Consider the following 20,266-nt stretch of genomic DNA (forward strand, 5'->3'; position numbering starts at 1 on the left):
TAAAAATAGCTGTTTCTAGAAAAAGAGGATCGAGAGAAAAATCTATATAAAACATTCCTGCTGACTGACGAGGCAAGATCCGGAGATTCCGAAAGTTATGAAACATCCAGGATGTGTACAGCATACATAGATACGTATAACGCGATCTTTTTCCGCTGGTTAGATTCAAACCAAGGCGATAAAATTGATCCCTAAAAACTCGGCTATTTTTCAATTTTATGCCGTAGCTTGTAATCGCTGAGAGATAGAAGACAAATTTTCAGACAATTATTAATATCCGTGTCTATTGCTTTTTTTTTAACTGTATAAACAATCGACGAATCTTTTACCAAATGACAGTCCTAATCGAAAAAAGTAACTTGTGGCTGAAAACTTTTTCTCCGTCTCTTAAAGTTTGCGAGTTACGGCATAAAATCGAAACACTGCCGTATTTTCAGGGATTAATTTTAGTCGCTTGGATCGAATTTGGCTATCGGGGAAAGATCGCGTTATACGTACCTACGTATGGTCTAGATATTCCTGAAGTTTCGTAATTTTCTGATTTTCCGAGTTAGGGATCTTCCCTTGTGACCGATAAGATCACGCTACAGCGAAGAAACGCGTTTTACACGGTGAAAGCCAGCAGAGAAAAACGATGGAAAAGGCGAAAATAAACGGGCTCTTCCACTTAGAACCGCTTTAAATATCGTTTGCCGAACGTCGCTGCTGTACGTTCTCACGCATAATGTGTCCCGGCAAAATGAAACAAGTCCGTTCACTTCGTAATTGCAATTGCGCTTGCTAGCGTGCAGCTCCGCGTTGTTGCAGAACAAACAATTTTACGCGAGAAAACGCACGACTCTCTCGAGAAATTCCTAATAATGTACGATTATTTATTAATACGAGAATAAAACGAACGAGATTACACGTTGTTTTGCATACTGGACTTTTCAAATTTCATAACACTTTCTCAGTCTGGTCGCTTTGTTCGTGTTTGTATTTTATAATTAGATTAATTAGATTTTTTTCGTTGAAATTTCAAATGACTTTCTCTTTTACTTATCAAACTAGAGTTTTCGTCTTTTTCGTTCAAAAGCTATAGCTCACCGCGATATCAGAGACGATCTGTATTAGCGAGTGAAATTTCACTCCAACGTATTTTCTAATTATTTCTAACCATAATTTATAGACACGTGATAGCCTTATAAATACATGTATTTTGTTTTAACAGTAATTTTAACACCAATATCCAGCGACAATCTAAAACAAACGATCTAAGGAGAAACTTCCATAATCTTAGAAATCTTCGCGAAAAAGACGCTAAAAAAATTTCAAAACAAATTGGAAACTGTAATTCCGAATAGATGGCGAAGAGGAGGAAATGAAAACAGGCGAGGAAAGGCACGCATCTGGTCGGACATACGCAACGCGTAACAATCAGCAAGACGATTAAACGTCGAAACGTACGGCGTTGTTTGTTTTCTGTCCAGTTTCCATTCGAATTTAACGATCGACGTAGGATCTAATTTCTGTTGAAAAACTGATCGTGAGAAAGCGTGGCCCAGCCTTCTGGCTCTCCGTTTTAAGCATCGAATCGAGGTATGCTGTGAAATTCGCTGGGAATGGACTTCCGGCGTATTCTCACGTTCGACCATTCGCGGAAGGACACGATTTCCTGCTCGCGGATTCGATCCATTCCATCTGTAGGAGTACGAAGGATGTCGCGCTATCATGGTTACGTTTGCGAATAACATTATCATGGAAACGATAAACAAATCCTATCGAGTGGTAACTGGAAATCTTGGCTTTTTAGATAGGGTTGCTTTCAGGGAATCGTTTTGCTTCGTTCCCAATGACTGTACAGTTTCCTTACTAATGGGTAAAAACGCAAATGGAGAGTGCAAGTTGCGACACACGAACGCGTATGATTTACCAGACGCGCTGGAAATTGCTTTGCTATTGTACGATACGAATTTTCTATTCTGGGTCTCCCAATTATACAAAAATTATAAAAAATAATATACAAGTCCATATATTTATTGGCTACTCATCGACAAATAGAAAGTCTTCGCTTCCTTTATTATGATAATCATCGAAGCTACTCCACCACATCGTTTCTTTCGTATATAGAATCGATTGCAAAATACGAGAAACAACGGTCGATATTTCGCGACAAGCTACCGACGAAACGAAACGAAACGAAACGAATCGAATCGAATCGAATCCGCGGTGAACATTCAGCATTGGTGAAAATCATGCGCGGTGACTCACATTCCCGCTTTATTTTCAAACATTGTGGTGTGTAACTTGGAGCGCGTTAAGCACGATCGGCCACAATTAAGTAACAAGCACGGCCGTTTCGAAATCATTTCATAACGAGACCTAGATTCGACCGCTCGGCCTGAAATTCGTTTCACTTACTCTCTCGAGTGCATACGTTCCGTCCACTCTGCATCGAGCATTCGCGATTAGAGCACAATTACTAACAAAGAAACGGGATTCTGATGTCATTTCGCGTTATTGCCGCTATAATGTCGCGCAGCTCGTTATCACCGTAGTAGGTCTGATCGCACCGAATGCCATCCTATTCCGTTGAATTGGGTTTAGTAGCTTTCGGTAGTAAACGCACTCCCGTAGCCTCGTTACTCGCTTGATTCCGTTAGTACTTTTCCTTCTCAGCTATTTCGTTTTACGAGAACGAGCGTATTTAGATGCGTGTGAACGTGTAACTCGATACAAATTGAAAGATACGTAGGTAGTTTTTTAACCACTGTGAATGACTCGTTCAAACGTTATAAAATCATTCGACGTATGTTTAATAAAAATTTGACTATATATATATATCATTGTTAATTCTTTATTAGTATCGTATTATTAATAGAGGAATATATTTCAACGAAAGAAGAAAATAATACATACGTACAGGTACATACACGATAATCGATACTGATCAATTTTACGATTACTCTCTATCGCACTATTCGAACTTATGAAACAGATTCCTCGAGCTAATTCAAGCAACTCAAAGTCTTCGATCGAATTAACGTTAAGACTTTCGTTACGTGCGTAAACTATTAATTGCACGAACAATTCAAATTTATAGAACCTAATACATTCTCTATCGTAAAATAACCTCGCTTATGTCGTGCTCAACGTTCCCTAGAAATCCACCGATCCTTTCTGCAACGAGGAATAATTAAACCTCGGAATAAAAGGTGAAACACGAACGACGTCGAGGTCCCTGAAATATTCATACGAACGGTACTTATATCCTCTTTCAAACAGCACGTATAGGTACGTACGTCGAATCACCGCGACGAGCACACCAATGACGTGGACCTATTCTCGTTCATCGTGATCCATCCTCGACATCGTCATTGTTCGTGGACGATCAGTCAGAAATTGAAAAAAAAAAAAAAAAAGAAAAAAAAATGCAGGAGAAAGCCAAGAAAAAAAAATCGTGGACGAGGGAAGGATAAAAGGCCGAATAGAAATCAGAACGGAAAAAGCAACGATTTTTGTAATGCCGTGGCTCGTGATGAAGCTACGAACCGTGATGTCATCGCGATTTTTCACAGTGAAAGGGGAGCAAGATACGAAATGAGAGAGAATGCGAGACATCGAGGTCGATCCATTAAACACTCGTTTGCAGAGTGCAGTTCCGGGTGCCGGAGGGGGTTCCGCGTTTCATGGAAACGTGAAAACGAAGCGTGAAAAATCGAATTCGCACGACGACGGGTTACAAAGGAGATCGAGAGAAAGAAAGGGAGAGGGAGAGGGAGAGAGAGAGGTGACGAGAATCAGGACAGATAAACGACTCTATTACAATCGAGCATAACTTATCTGTCGCGATACTGGCGCAATATGGCCCGAAAAAACAGTATCGAACGATATCGAGTGGCGACCTTATGTCGCTTTTTACAGAAAATCCGTATTTGTCCTGTGCCTAACGATCGAGTTCTTGCGATGCATAGAATTACGTTAGAACATGGTACAAAGGAATTTGTTCGAATGCAAATATGTACAGTTCGAGTATGTACATGTTTCGCGGATGTTTTTACGTACAGAGATATCTACTCCGACTATCGGAGATACGTGGAAAGCGTTTGCCGAGAGAGAAAATACAACGTTAGCTTGTCAAACATTTTGTTACGAAGATAAACCGTATACGAAAGAAAGATTTTAATCGTCTTCTTTTCCAAAGTTCTTGAAATTCTGAATTTTTTTTCAGTCCAGATATTTATACATAATTGTTTCCATAGAAAGTTTAATTTTATCATGCAGCCTCGAATCTTTCAAACACTAGTATATTTTTCAATGATAATCACCGAGTTTTTATTTCCAGTTACTTTAATCTGAAATTTCGATCGTCCAAAATATGATTATATCTCGTTCGTAAAAGTAATGATATTGAGATTTCATTTTGAGTAAAGTTCGTTGCACGCCGAGATTTAAATAACAGTTTTTACTACGTTGAATCGCTTTTGCTTCTTATTGACGCGTTTTAAGGCACGTACCTAACAAAGAATGCGTGTAAAACGTATTTCCGATTAACCAGTTATCACATCGAATCAGATATCGGGCTATCGCATCATAAATTGTAAATACTGATTCATGCTGATGTTTGTTGCGAGTATTCGGATAGATATACATCTAAGATATCACCGATTTTCCTTACAGTCTTGTCTTATTGATTTCCTTGCTTCGCGCTCCGTGTATTCTCTCTTTTATCATAAGATAAAACCTGTTTTAGACAGAATATTCGATAGATATACTCATACATTCCATATCGTTGTAACCTCTATACTTTTTATTTCGTAAAAAAAATGTTTATGCATAAAGCATTCATTTATGGTAAATCGTAAGAAAGTCTGAAAAAATTTAACGTTGCAATTCTATATAGTATCCAGATATCGTATTATCACGATAATTTTAATTGTTTTCGCTGTTTGATATATTAAAAGAATAGACACGAGCAAATATTCGGATGCTTCCTAGTCTCGCTATTCGACTTGTCACCTATCATCGAAGAGACGAGCAACGAGTTCAATTTGGAAGGTCGTCGTGAGGGAATCTAACACAGAGAAGCAGAATCGTGCCAACCTTACTCCTTCGGCCAACCTACCAACTACCCGAATAACTCTCTGGCTCTTTTGACCTGGCTTGAAAGGCAGGTGGCTGAAACAGGCTACCGCATAAGTAGGTCTTGCGTATTCGTATCGTAAGTTCCCGGCAAATACGAACCCTTTGAAACCGCCACTTAAACCGAATCTACGTAAAACGAATCTAAGCAAATTTAAGCTACAGTCGGATGCAACTTCCATTCAAATTCGACGTTGCTTCGATGTACGCGAAATATTTTACAGCTATTTTACCTACTAGTTACAGATACTACTATAGCTACGCTTCATCGACTGAAAATAGAGATGGTAAAGCACTGGCGTAGTAACTACGTAATTAAAACGACGTGATTTTCTTCGAGAAAATAAGCGACAGGGCTTGGATCGCGGTTCGTGATCGTTCGCCCTTAATTAAGGTAATCCTCTCGGCGGGCGAACGCGAAATAAAAAAGCTCGCGTTCGCTCACCGAGCAATTTCTGGCCAACTAACGGGACTCGCGAATTCGTCGCTGGAATCGCGAATTTCAATCGCTTCCTCAACTTGATTTACGAGAGCATCCCTCGTACCCTGTAGCCCTTTTGTTCCACGACGCTCAACCACGATTTCGTCCAACATACTCTTTCGAATCTATATACAACATTTAGATAGTCGTGCAAAGCTTTTCGTCGACTCTGGGATCAGCGAATTCGACGAGGCACACAAATTGTGACCGATTCCAGAAACGCCAAGGATTTCCAATAGCTTAAATTACGTATATTCGTAATTATTTTTCTGGAAAATTTGTTATATCCATATTTCAGAGAAATATCGCTGATCCTTGTATACAAATTATAGAAACTGGATAAAATACTTTGCTATATTTCACGTGTGTCAGGCGTATCGCGGTAAATATGTATCCCTCTTTTAAAAAAAGCTGATCGTAAGTTCAACAACAAAAAACAACTTTACTTTCAAAAGAAACTAGCAATCAAAATTTCCTCAAATTCTACAACTCGGTCGCTCGACCGAATGGCAAACAGATCGATACTCAAATTAATTAAGATATTTGTAAAGAGTACATTTTTCTTTTTTAGCAACGTTCGCCGTAAATTCGGCATAGATTCGTTCTCATTCGCTTCCGAAGGCAAATAATTAACGCTGGTTACACGCTCGGCCAGTAAATTCGGACGAGTATCTAACGATTCTTTGGTCGATTTCGCTCGACCGTTCCGCGCGATTTTTCTTCGTACGGCGCGTGAAACGATCGAAATAAATTCAAACGTATGTTCGAAGCGTATCCGAGCGTGTTTCGATCGTTGAAACGCAACTTTCGAAGAACTCAAACCGTAAGCAAATGTTACGAAGCGGGCGCATTAAACGCACCTAACCCAAACCTAACTGTGTCATCGTTCATTCTCGTCGAACCTAAAGTACAACCATGCTATAGAATCTCGCGATGGAAAAAAAAATTTTCGTTCTCCATCGGCGTCACGTCGAGCCACGCTCCCCATCGTGATTACAAAGTACACAACGCGCGCACGCCTACCTGAATGTATCCCAGCGTCCGCGTCGGCGTCCTCGAACACGGACGACTCGGTACCCTCGTCGTTATCCGCGACAGAATCGTCCGGCGCCTCGTCTTCCTTCGATTTCTCGGTGTTCGACCGGTGATTCTCTGCCCTGGCTGGCGTCACGACGCTACACGGATTGTCTACCGACGCGTGCCTGCCAGTCGGCTTCACCAACGTACTCGTACTCCTGGCTAACTTCGTGCTGTGCGTTCTACGTATCAACAAATTGGTGAACGTCGTACTGCCATTCTGCTTGCTTCTCGTCTCCGTACTAATTTTACCAGCACCGTTCGACTTCGAATCGTGATTCTTCGAGTTCGTCCGCTTATCCGCGTCCGGTTTCTTCCTCGAGTCCTCGTCTTCCACTTCGAAGCACGCTATGGTATTATTTAAACGGCTGTCCTTTCTGTTCGTATCCTTTCGACCGGTGAATCGACTGTGAAACCTCTCGATGGTTTTGAATGACCTGGTTCTTTCGACTTTCTTTCTCTGTTCGCAGCTATTTGTCACCTGCTCTCCCTTTGGCGTCTCGAATATCTTCGTCAAAGACTGCACTTTACCTCTGGACTCGGGGAATGACTCCTCCGTACGTTTCGAATTTGACAAAGAATCATCCTTGTTGCTCAAAGTACGCGTTAAAATGACGTTTGGCACCGTTTTCGAGTTACTTATAGGAAAAGTGTTACTGACGAACTTGTCGGACTCGGTGGTGATCGTTTTTGGGATCTTCGAGGGTTGTCGGGCATCGGTATCCAAAGATACGTAGAAGGTCGACCTTCGTTTCGGCGAACCCTCGATGTTCTCTGCGTTCAACATGTCTCCGGATGTGACTAGTTCACATGTCACGATTCACGGTTTCTTCCTTTCGCTTTGATTCACCGTAACTCGACGACCGTTCCATAAAATCCATTCGTATTAGTCGTACGAATAGATCCGTCGATCGATTCGAAACGGAAGTTACGTAATTAGGGCGCGCCTTTAAGTCGCATCGAATCGTTAAAGACGTCACACGTTCACCATTCTACCAGTTCCGCGAGAAAAGTTTACGCGAATACACCATACGTTTCTCACCATCGCGGCATTGGTCCGAGGGAGTTCACTGAAATTCACCTTATGTTTCCGTCTTCACACCCTACTCGTTAGAAAGAGAAGGAGAGAGCGAGTGGGTGGAAGGGGAGAGAGTGGTAAGGGTGGGAGGGAGGGAGAGAGAGAGAGATTTCGAAGGACCGAGAAAACGCGTACTGCGGTCGAGGGCTCACGAATTTCTCGCTCCCAACGATGCCACTAAATATAGATGGAGCGACGTATCGCGCCGCTCGCAGGAGCACGTGTATCGAGAAAAACAAATACAGCGGTCACCCTCGTTGCGTACACGGTCAGAGATAATGCCAAGCGTTGAACTGTGAACAGTGTTTTTACTATCGACCAATGTTTTCGCTCGACTATCGTCGCCGGTGACTCTTGTCCTTCGGCGCCCGGTTCGTGGAATCTCCGACATACAACCGATCATTACACGGTCGATTCACAAATTTGAAGATTACGGACAGATATTTACGACACGCTTGCCTGTTGGCACCTTTTAATCACCGGTGTAGCGTTTCCTCCGCGCACTCGTTTTCTCTCGATCGACGATAATCGACAACGGTACACGAGTATCCCATGTACGGCCAGCACGTCACGACAGTTCGCACAACGCGATGTATAAGACGTACATTGTCAGAGACAGGCGAAACGGTTCCGAGAATACACGGAATACCATCGGTTGACACGTATATGTACGACCACCGAGAGACTCACCATGCGTTTCAAAATGAATCGCGCGATAAAAGAACAGATCCCAGATGAGAACTGTGTTTTGTTCTGTGCACGGGAATGTCGAACGCGATTGCCTAGATAGAAAGGACTTGAAGTGGTCGACCGGGCACGAGGTATATACGAAGAAAAGTAAAAGGATCTGAGTCACGACTTCGAGATCGGGTTCGCTCGTGGTCCGGCGTGGCCGTCATCGCGTTCGAGGAATGCGCGCCAACCGTCGAGATGAGTACGACGGCGTCTCTCGTTTCTCTTCTCAAGGACAGGCGCATCAACCACCGTTTTCCGAGCGACACACAAAATCGACAACGGTTTACGACGAACGAAACGGATGAACGCGAGCGGAGCAACGTCGCACGATCGTCCACACGGCAGACGGCTTCACGACTATCTGTTCGAGCTTCTAGCGAAACCGAACGTAACATGCAGCGCCTCTGGCGGCCATACCGAGCAAACGCTAGAGACAACTCGTTGCCGCACCGCGCCGCGCCGCGCCGCGCGTCGTGCTCGTAGGCTCGAGCGTAAGGATAGGCATGGGATAGGATCAACCGTGTCCAGAATGGCATTCGCGGCATTCTTTCTTTATATATATATATATATTAAATTCTGGTGTTAATTACGATGTTATTTACGATATTGTATAAATGAATTGTACCAATTCTTTTCAGCCGTTTGGCATAGCCAATATGAAAAGAATCTTCGGGTATACGATTAGCGAGATTCTTTCGCGGTACTAATTAGAGATGTGAGAATTTTAAAAGGTACGGTAGATAAGATAACCGAATGCTGGGCCGCTCGATGGCGGAATGAAAGTGACCGCGCGAGATCTAGCGAGGGAGGGCAGACTTTTATAATTAACCTTTCACCGATATCACGAATATTTTTATGTACAATCGGAGTAGAGTCGATTCCATCGAGAAATACTCGTATATCGTACGTATATCGTACGTTTCGCGTGCAATTATCTGTTACATCGGTTGTATGCTCGCGTTAATGGCAATTCATTATGAAACGTTAAACTGTATGCCGACACAAATTGATTAATGCGATTAATTAAATCTTGAAATTCTTTAAAATATTTTGTTGTTATTAAAACGTAGATGTGGAACATGACAGAAAGATTAATTAACCGCGCATACATATCGGTGTGTACATACACGCAAAGTATTAAATCGTTTCGAATAGAAGAAATTCTCTTCTTTATCGTTTTACGTTTTATGATCAGCTTTAAGGTAATACGATTAATTTAAGACCAAAATTTTACCAAAGAAAAATTTGACGATACTGCGAAAATAAAAAACCAAAATGACAAATACTTTGGTACGTATGGTATATACATATGTAGATAGATATAAATCTACAGACTTATAGTCTACAAAACGAAAATTCATTCTTTTTGTGTTTCCAATTTCACATTTGGCGATTGCAGACGTTCAAATCGATGTTCATTCAACGAAATAACACGTAGCCGCTAAATGGATTCAGATTCTCAAGTTACAACGAACTTGATTTCATTCTTATTCGAGCCCATTACACTCGATCGAGCTTCTACTTAGGAGAGGTTGAGTCGGTACCTTTCTTCGTACCGTCGTATAATACAAGAATCTAATTCCGTTTGCGATTTATAAGAATGAAATTCGCGTCACGTTCCAACCGTTGATACCGTGTGTCAATTGCTGTTCAATGGTCACTACTGTTCGAAGGCTCGTCCAGCGCGTACTTTCTTTTCTACACCTCTAAACGAACGGTTACTTCCAAAAATTTCCAATATTTACGCTTAAAATCCAATGAAATTCACGTGAAATTAAATAAAATTATACATTGAATTTCACCTTTGATCACTTTCTCGCTCTTGGTTTATTTAAACGGCGCTATATCGTTCTTTGATCGTTCTAGCTGATAAGCACGATTAAGTACTTCGGTGTATCGAAAAAGTATCATCCTATCGACTGTATCGTAGTAGGTATTTTTTGAAAATAACAGGAAGTATCTTTCTGAAAATAGAAGACTGTCTACGCGAATGATTTTATCCTGATAGACTTGCGTTAGTGATTTCCAGCGAATTAATAGCTTCGACGAGTTATAGAGGAATTTAAAATGATGTAAAATTGTTAGATATGTATGTAGCGTTCGTTTGAAATAAGCAAAAATGATTTTACTTTTCACGGAAAACGTTTATCTTCTTATTTCCACGTATTTACATTGACTTGGGAATATACGATTTTTCCTCTGTCTTTAGATATTGGTTTGAGATCGAATAATTTTTTAGAAGAACGTCGTCCAATAGATATAACACGGTGTTATTCTGAATCGATGTAATTTTAATTTGATTTTTATATCGTACGCGACAAATGCGACTGGCGGCGACTTGATCACGTAAAATAAAGAATACAAATCAAAATTGTCTCGATCGAAATCGTTGTAGAGGTTACTCACGATCCAATAGTGAATGTGAAATTGAAATGTTATCATCGATGATATTCGAAGCAATTTTTCATGTCCATTACCAACGTTCAAAGCATCGCTGACTCAGAACGGACCTAAGATCGCAATCGATAATCGTTTCCTGCTCTGCAGGAACTCTTTCGAAACTGGAGCAAACGCCGTCGATTTACTATCACGACGATTTCCATCCTGTGAGCGAAAAAAGATAATTTAACAGCGTAATTCTGTGAACAGGAAAGATTCGTAAATAGTTTGGTGAAACCAAGCCGTTTCTGCAAAATTGTACGTTCAACCAGGTCGATCGTTTTCGCCGGACAATTTCTATGGCAACCGTAAACTTTACGGCGACTTTCTCCATAAAATACTACATGATACTATATTTCGTTGAAGTAGTAAATTTTTATATCGACACTAGGACTATCAACCTTTAATTATATATCTAAGTATACCATACGTAATATGTGACTGATTATCGTTATTGTTATACACATATTATAGTATTATTACGTAAATTAAATCCGAGACAGCTGGAATTGCGCGAATCGTTGAAATTTTAATTCCGACGGTCGACGACTGTTTTTTATCCGATCGACGGATGTCGTCAAACCGACAAATTTTGCAACTCTATTTAAGTTTCATCACAGACCGTAAATACCATGCATCGATACGAGCAGCTATGATTTAAAATTCAATTTCGTCAAGGCAACATACGACTTAGCTTGCTCGAGTAGTCTTCAATTGGGTTATCGGAGCAACCGCTCAATTATTATCAATTCCATCGTCCCCGATCAAAGGCATCGATTCAGCATCGACGTTCGATTCTTGACACAAACTTGTCCAATCAACGAATGCTTTAACCGCGATTTAAATTTCATCGGGAACAGTAGGTGTCATCCTTCGCGCGTTTCTCGCCAACAGGTGCCATTTATACATACTTCTATGTTCCCAGTGGGCGCAGTCCGAGGAAGCAGAGGATGTCGTTTAAATTTCAATTATATCAGAGTGTAATCCTCTTGCGTCATCCTGACCCCCTTAGCTTTGCATGACCATCGACGGGTCGCTTTAAACCCAAGAATCAATTTTCTTTCTTAACTTTTTACGAGACTGAGATTTCGTATACGCTCCGTGATTAATTACATATTAAATTTCATCTAAAATTTTGAAAACTGACTTATTTACGCGATACGCACGCGATCCATGTAGATAGAACTTTCCAAGCAGCGTGCTTATAGAATGAATCAATCCGAATATTAAAAGAATTCAAATTAAAATTCTTAGATATGCATTATGTGGGCGCATAGGCAAATTGAATGCAGGCACTGTTGCATCTAAGACATGTATTGAAATGTCGGCTGTACTTGCAAATGGTGGCCAATTTACTTGAAATTTAAGGGGAATAGATCCCGAATATAAAATTCTAGTTCCGGGCACTTATTACTTTTCGAGATATTAATAAAAATATTTCTGTACCGTACATGCGTGCAACGGTGCCCGTACAGACGTTACTAACACAACAGTAGCCGATGACATAATAGCGACAGGAGTCTCGGGATGTATTTATAGGACAACGACTAATGCAACGAAGACGGTTGTATCAGCAACGTCTGAATAGGTAGCATTCAACGTATAGTATCGAAAGATTTGTATTACTATCTCGGAAACCAATAAATATCCAAAGCTAAAATTCTAGGTTTCGAGTCTACTACCTCTTTCGCAAGAATATCCAAAATATCTAACACTGAAATAACGAAATGGAGCGTAAAACTAAAAGCACAGAATGCTGTTTTACGCCTTGGACGAGTGTACGAGTGTTGATATCTTCGGTGAAATTCGTTATCGACGATTCTCCCTCGATTTCTCAGGCAGTCGGGTAATGGCGGAGAAGGCGCGCTGAAATTGCGTTCAATCGACGCCTCATTCCGTTCCAATTCCAACGTGGAACGTTGATCGATCGGGCGATCGCGCATCGAATTTGCCATCCATCGAGCGTATCTCTACATTCGTACAACGAACAGCGATCGATTCCGCGCAGATCATGGACGGCGCCGTGGGTCGCGTTCGTCGCTTGCAAACGATGCGTACGAGACGCGTAACGCGCACGCGTGATGGATCGCCGCGCCGCGTGCACGAGGAAAGCCACGGAGCTGCGTTACGCTGCTGGATCCTGCTTGTTTGCAAGGAAAACGTGCGTCACGAGATTCTTTTTCATTCGACACACGCTACGACCCCTCTGCACCACGTCTTCCGTCCTTCCTGCGCCCCTCGACGCCCCGTTTTCTTTCGCGTTCCACGACGTCGATGTTTCTTCTTTTCTTTCTTTTTCTTCGCTTGCTGGGAGCCCTTGCGCATGATGGAGTTTGTCTCGGCTCGGCCGTTTTTCGCTGTTACTTGATTCGTCCATTCCGAGCTTCCTTCGATCCCGTTTCTTCTTCGATATTTCGCTCGACGTTCCTTTAGATTTTGTCGCGTTTATCAATAACTTTTGTCTTTAGCACAACAAATTTAGCACAACGAATTTAGAAGAAAATGTATCGTTGTTTTATTAAATCTGTCAAACGTAGCGCGATGATCAAAGATTATAATTCGAATAAATCGATAAATCGGAATAAATTTCCATTCTGCGTCGTTTAAGACCTGCAATCGTGAAATGCAAAGTACGAAATCTGTCGTTAGTTCATTTAATCGCATCTCGAACGCTTAGTATCAAGGCTAAATCATCGAAGACAAATTAGCCAAAATCACTATCATCGAAACAACTGCAACCCACTCTTCCAAGGAACTGAACAATTTCCTCTTTCAATTTTCATGATTACGAGACGCAAGGTTTCAATATAGCTCGCAACCTTGCTTAATCACATCGCACTGATCCCACACGACGCCCACCATTCAAGACCACACGCGCATAATGTGTTCGTATGAAAAAGTGGCACGAGTGATCGAAATACTTAATTTGAGGAAGCTACGAGTGTAAAAGAATTTTAACGGAAGAACGAGGAAAAATTCGCCGAGGATAAGATGGTCTTCTTTAGTCTGGAAGACGCTGTGTTAATTTAATATATGATTTCTTTAACAAACCCTTGTGTCGTATCGGCATGATCGATGAAAAGAACGTAACCTAATGCACAGCGATAAATTTACCAGCAGCTATTATAATAACGAAAAAGTTAACGTACGTTTATAGTGTACCCTTTTTGATTGAAAGTATCAAGTACACAAATATTACTCTCAGAATTTATATTATCTACAGACACCGTCGACTTGCCGCGATTAAAAACAAATCTGGATCAACAAGAAGCTGCACGAGACACTTCACGTTTAATTACCCGCTCCTATTGGTCGTCCTGAGAATCTTTAATACCGCACACCGCGAAATAACGCCATCAGCCTGAAAAAAAACAACAATGGCAAGACGCGTAAAAACACGTGTCTTAGCACGAGTAACTAAATTCCACGAGTCATTAGCGGTAGCAGCGGAGGGAAGAAGAAGAAGCGAGAGCCGCCCTCGACGATCCTAATTAACGATTCCGGCATCGATCGTGGTCGATTCGCGCGGCTAGCCGCGACGCGAAACCGCGAAACCATCGTGCTCGGATACAATAAGCTGTAATTAGTAACGAGCCTAACGCGATCCGCCTGATCTCGACCGTGTCTGCGTTGTAAATCAAAACTTATTTCCTCTTGCAGTGATAGAGACGAAGGAACGAGAATTATTGATTCGACCGAAAGATAAATCGCTGGGCTAAGCTTGTCCAGGATAGCAATTACTTTTCGCGACATTAATCATTACCTCGGACGGGTTTCTTCGAGTCTTCTTCTCTGGGATGTAGGGCGGTTTCGATTATCATACTATCGATTGTGAACGCTGACATACTAAAAGAAACGACTTTCGATTTGTAATTTAATTAACTTAAACTCTTTGCTTTGTAATTTCCAAGTTATATCATTGACGCGTATTTGTATCTTTAAGACTCCCCTTATTTCATTATGCCATGGAATCGGTATCGTTATTAGGTGATCCAAAGCCCATTCGCCATCGGCATCGACAGCCTCCGCTTCTCGGCTGATTAATTAAAGCCGACGTTGAACACGATGGAAAAGCCGACGATGCCACGCCACACCGCGCCGCGCCGCATCGGGGTGAACGACATCGGGGATCGCGTAATTATCAGGACCCGTATAAGACACAAAGTGCACCGCGCATTCCATTACGTATTCTATTAACGTTGGCGATGAACTTCGCGCTGTCTTAATTCTAACCCCTATCGTTCCCTTCGTTCGCTGCACGCCCGCGGAAAATAAGCGCCAGATTTACGAGCGGATTAAACAACGCCCGCGCAGCGCCGTCGTCGACGGATTAAGGGACAACGGTGGTCGTGCGTATAAAAAAAGACGCCGCTCCGTGTAGATCCGTGTGTCTCTTTCCCTTTCGTCGCGCCGCCTGTTTTTCTTCTTTTTTCTTATGCGTCGCGTCGGTTGGCTCACGCTGTTTTTATCGACGAGACAGTTCGTGGGGAAAAGATACGGTAGTCGATGATGGGAAAGACCTACCGGCCGAGGGTCGTAAGGCGATACCAAGGACAGGGGATAATACGAAACTAATTTATCGGTGTCTCGTTGAAGCTACGAGAGATCCTGTATCAATGTGCTACTACTACCATTGTATGCGATTCGTTTTGCGTTTCATGCCTGTTAGACGCTCGTTGATGATTGTTCGCCGATGTCGAGGAAAATACACTTATTAAAATTTAATTGTTAAAAATTAAACTTTCAAAGATTCTAACAAAAGGTTAAAAATGAAAATAACAATGTAAATAATAGTATATCTCGTTACAAAGCTGAATTTACCAATGTTTCATATACCCAGGAACAGAACTACCTTCTTTACGTATATTCCGTTAAAAAGAGAATCGTAAAACTATGCGTTATAAAATAGCTAGAAAACATAATCCGAGGAAAATGTTTCACATTTTCTGAAAACATGTTAACACAAGTCAGGATGGCCGAGCGGTCTAAGGCGCCAGACTCAAGGTTTTCACCTTATCAGTTACAAACTGATCCCATGTGCTTTCTGGTCTCCTCTGGAGGCGTGGGTTCGAATCCCACTCCTGACATATTTTTTGCAAGTTTTTAAAAAACTTTTCAAAACTGAAAAAACAACTTATTTGTCTTAACTTTGCATAAAAATACCTTTGGACCTCTTCGATCGTAGGCAGGGCGAGTATCCCGAGTTCAAATCTCGCTGCATGTGGTAATTTTTTAATTTAATCAAAAGCTATTTTTTTTTTCACACAAAAACGAGGAAATGATGTTTAATTGTCAATAAATGTTTGTACGAAGCATCACTGAAATAAAATAATTAATCTTGTTTAAATTCGTAACTATTTTATTTCGCAGCAACGTTCGTATCTATAATATAATATTTTCAAATAATATGCTTTTAAATCGTAAATTACATACAACAATGTAAAATTATACTAATACTATAGTATTAATATAATACTATACTATAAAAAATAACTTATATATAATACTATAAAGGTAATACTATAAAGAATACTTGCAAATATAAAATTTACACAAATTGTGTTACTCGCATACCTATATTTGAGCTACAAAAGTAACGTTACTTATTCAAAATGTCTAAAACATTAAATGTCCTAAAAACGACAACTATGCTTCCAGTACCAAATGTCCTTGAATGGTAAACGTATGTGTATTTGTAAAGAACGAATTATTATTTCTGACGACTAGTATTGAACTTGGTCCCGTCGATATTTAGCACTCCACCTCGCAATCCAAATTTCATTTAATAGTAGATTATAAAAATCCAGCAAAATTGACCACACGTTAGTTACCGCAGCCGATTCACGCATCTTTCCACAATCGCTCGATATTGATTTTCGAATTACGTCTAGTCGATTCAAACGATCAGCAGCGATGGATCGACACGTAGATCGTTGGAAAATCGTGATTCGATGTACCTGCGAACGTTGCGCAATAAGTCAGATTCAGAGCTGAAAACAACGGCAGATCGGCCCTAGAACCTTTGTCGAGGTATTACGGGCTAGGTTCGGTGCACGGGGAGAAAGGTTCGTTAGTTTTCAACTCGTTCCACCGTTCGACCGTAACGAAACCGCATAGCTATACGTAGTGTCCGCCCTGCTGTTTGAACAGGCACTCGCATGTAGCGTCGATACATGTACCTACCAGCTGATATTTTGTCTGATCATTTACCCGGTTTCTTCTTCGCGATCCTCGAGAAATAATCGTAAATGGATGCGTGAACAAGATGTATTAGCCGTTTCGTTTTCTTGATCCAGCGGGTGATTTTTGGAAGTAACCGGTACAACTTGGCAGAGGTAATAAGATTTGAAAAAGGGAGTATCTGATATTTATGTCACGATTTCTTTCTCTTTCTCTCTCTTTAAGGCTGTAATATACGGTAACGAAACATAGTTTAAATTTCGTTTTTCAATACTATAGTCATATTCGAATACTAGTAACTCGAACAAGAATACTCGTGTTTAATTTTACCGCGGTATGCCATGGTATTTATGGTACCACGACGCTGCAGGATCTTTTCACGACTGCGGCAGACCCGATAAGGAATTACGATCCGATAAAACGACATATATTTTCAATTAGATTAACTTTGTGTGTAACCGCATGTCGCACTAACGTTTTACAATCCTCGCTTTATCCAGCTTGGAAAGGGTACACCGCCACCAGTGAAGGCTCGATGATTTATATTATTTGCATAAGCACACCGGGAGTCACGTTGTACATTTTACATCTGTAATAAACCTTTATTTATCTTTAAACTCTATTACAACGCGTTTATACTTATTCACGATGTACAAGTGGAAGTTGTACAAATATATATGTTGTGAAACGTTAACACGCTGTTAATTACAAATGTCATTTAAATGGTTGTAACATGGAACAAAATTCTTTGAAATCGAACACGAACGAATAGATGTTTGGATTATTCTGTGTTACAAGAATTGACGAGAAAATATAAAGATAGACGTTTTAGCGTAAGAAAATGCTACTTCTCGAAATTATTATTCCACTATGGATCGATTAGGAGACAGTGTGTTCCGTTTGAATATATTCTCGATTTTTCAATCGCTACGAATAGCAGAATCGGAAACAGAAGAAAGAATTACTACGCATCAGGCTTCAGGCGGTAGAAACATGTGGAAGCTTTAAAATTTTTGTGAAAACATAAGTTTTTATTGAAAATTCTTAAATTATGCGTGTGTTTTATGAGTGTACGAGGTATGCGCTCAAGTCTCATTGACATACCGATAAAGAGGATACGCAATCAAGAAAATTATGGCGGCTGCTGCAAAGAATTTGCGTGTGTCTGAAACTAATATTCTTCAAGCGTAAGTATCCAAATATATAATCGTAGTCAGTTTGCGTAAATTTTCACAAATGAACGTTTTAAACGAGACAACGTTTATTTCAATTCTGTTAGATGGAATCACTTTCACCTTGATCGTAAGAGATAAAACGAACAGTTTATCTGACTAAATGAACGGTTATGCATATTAGTATTCCGTTCTAAATCCGTGAAAGTGACGTAGAAAATTTCCAACGTATCGATTGCTATAACCGGTCAGATGTAACGCGGCTAAAGAAACAATGAAAAAAGAAATGGATCGTACCGACTTTGCTCACTGAAAGTTAACGCGCTATTTGTAGTTTATGCAATCTTCTATTTTCGTTTTCTTCAATTTGGGATGGATTTTCTTCGATGCATTTGATATTACCGATACATTACGGAATATAAGTAAAACCGAACGTAATTAAAAAATGCAAGACTACTTCTGTCACATCTTATACAGAACAATATTATCAGTATTTTCTTAATAACTCAAACAGACTGTTATAAGTTTTTATTTTTTTAATTACGTATAACGAAACGTTCTAGGAAATTCAAATTACCTATGTACACGTATATCGTAAATACAAATTTCTTTGTACTAATAATATTTATATAGTACTATAATATTTACATATGTACTATAACAGTTAGGATAGTATTTAGACGCGATTAGATCGGTTCTAACGAATCCGAATGCGCGTTCACTGGAAAATACAATTTGACAAAAAGAAAAGTGCAACGGGTTGGAATTATGAACGAGAGAACGATGCGCGGTGGAAGGGTGCAGCTGTACCATAACGTCAAGTTTCTTTTTATAGGGGAGTGGCCGAGAGATTTGCATACGCTGGCTGGACATTCGCCAGCGTGCTTATTTCGGATTTGAATCAATGAACGGCCAATCCTGCTGACTAGTTCAACGAGCAATGCGAAATTCGCAAGCAATGCAAATCAATGCTCTGGAATCGAGCCATCGGCCCGCCGTTGTATACACAGACCGATTCTTAGTTGCGTGTTAATGTACAGAGGGGTAAATCTAAAAGATAGACATAGACATTTATTTGGTACAAAGAGGATTTAGAAACTTATCTTTCTAAAGCAGCGGTGAATTTCTTTCAACGAGAAGACAGTACCTTCCAGCACTATCGTAATAATAACGATAAGAGAAACGGTACACTGGATACTTCTTTGTTGTTTAAAAACTATTTTCGCATCTACGCCACCCCTTTGCATCTACGCGAACGATTTATTTGCCAACGCGATGCTTTAAACGAAATACATGTTTTTTATTAATATCGAACTCTGCCCTTTTAGCAAGAACGCCGATGACTCTCAGTTGGTAGGCGTTTGCAGCGAAATCGAAAAACAACTACAAGCCGTTTCTTGCGAGGTAAGAAATTCGTTCGTGCAAAAGCAAAAATCAATCTCGTTCGTGTAACAATGAATTTTGAGTTACGGTAGTAAGAGCTGCACAGATAACCTTACGAATCTTAATATTTACGTTTTTACTCGAACGATTAGACGTTTGAACAATAGGTGTTAAGGGAATTATAAATATTCGACGCTAAGTATTTTCTTCACATTAGTTTAGGTTCTCGAATACAAATTGTAAGAAACACGATTAATACAATTACCATAAAGTTTTCCGTAATAAAAAGGAAAGAAAAGAATTAAAAAGAAAAATTATTTAGATAAAAAATTTTATTCGGAAAAATAAACCATTCCGCGTGAACTTTATTTTATGTTTGTACGCTTAAATTTCAGCGTTCAACGTATATTACATATTTTTTATGTTCTTCTTCGAACGAAAGATTCTTTATAAGGTAATTTATAATTATTAAACTTCTAATCGTTTATTTCTGTAAATTGAACGCAATTTCATGCAAATGACAAACGTTATCAAGCGTTAGTTTCTTCTCGATCTTTTCTTCGCCAAGTAAGCGCGATTGCGAATTGTAATTTATTTTTA

The 20,266-nt window shown here is 40.3% G+C and overlaps 1 protein-coding gene and 1 non-coding gene across 16 annotated transcripts in view; one reads left to right on the forward strand and one right to left on the reverse strand.

Annotated features, from left to right (window-relative positions):
• Positions 1-20,266, reverse strand: part of Raskol (Ras GTPase-activating protein raskol) — a 255,691-nt gene that overhangs the window by 56,459 nt on the left and 178,966 nt on the right. For 2 of the 15 annotated variants that reach the window (XM_072023087.1, XM_072023081.1), the window contains exon 1: positions 6,626-8,854. The exons of the other annotated variants lie outside the window; for them this stretch is intronic. In XM_072023087.1, the coding sequence (XP_071879188.1) occupies positions 6,626-7,466 (841 nt within the window). In that variant the 5' untranslated portion in view covers positions 7,467-8,854. Of the gene's footprint in view, positions 1-6,625; positions 8,855-20,266 lie in introns of those variants that run through there. 15 annotated transcript variants of the gene reach the window in all.
• Positions 15,898-16,018, forward strand: Trnal-caa (transfer RNA leucine (anticodon CAA)). Its single transcript has 2 exons — positions 15,898-15,935; positions 15,974-16,018. It is a non-coding gene; the product is annotated as a tRNA-Leu (tRNA).

This window comes from Bombus fervidus, chromosome 3 (assembly GCF_041682495.2).
Source record: "Bombus fervidus isolate BK054 chromosome 3, iyBomFerv1, whole genome shotgun sequence".
Classification (NCBI taxonomy): Eukaryota; Metazoa; Arthropoda; class Insecta; order Hymenoptera; family Apidae; genus Bombus; species Bombus fervidus.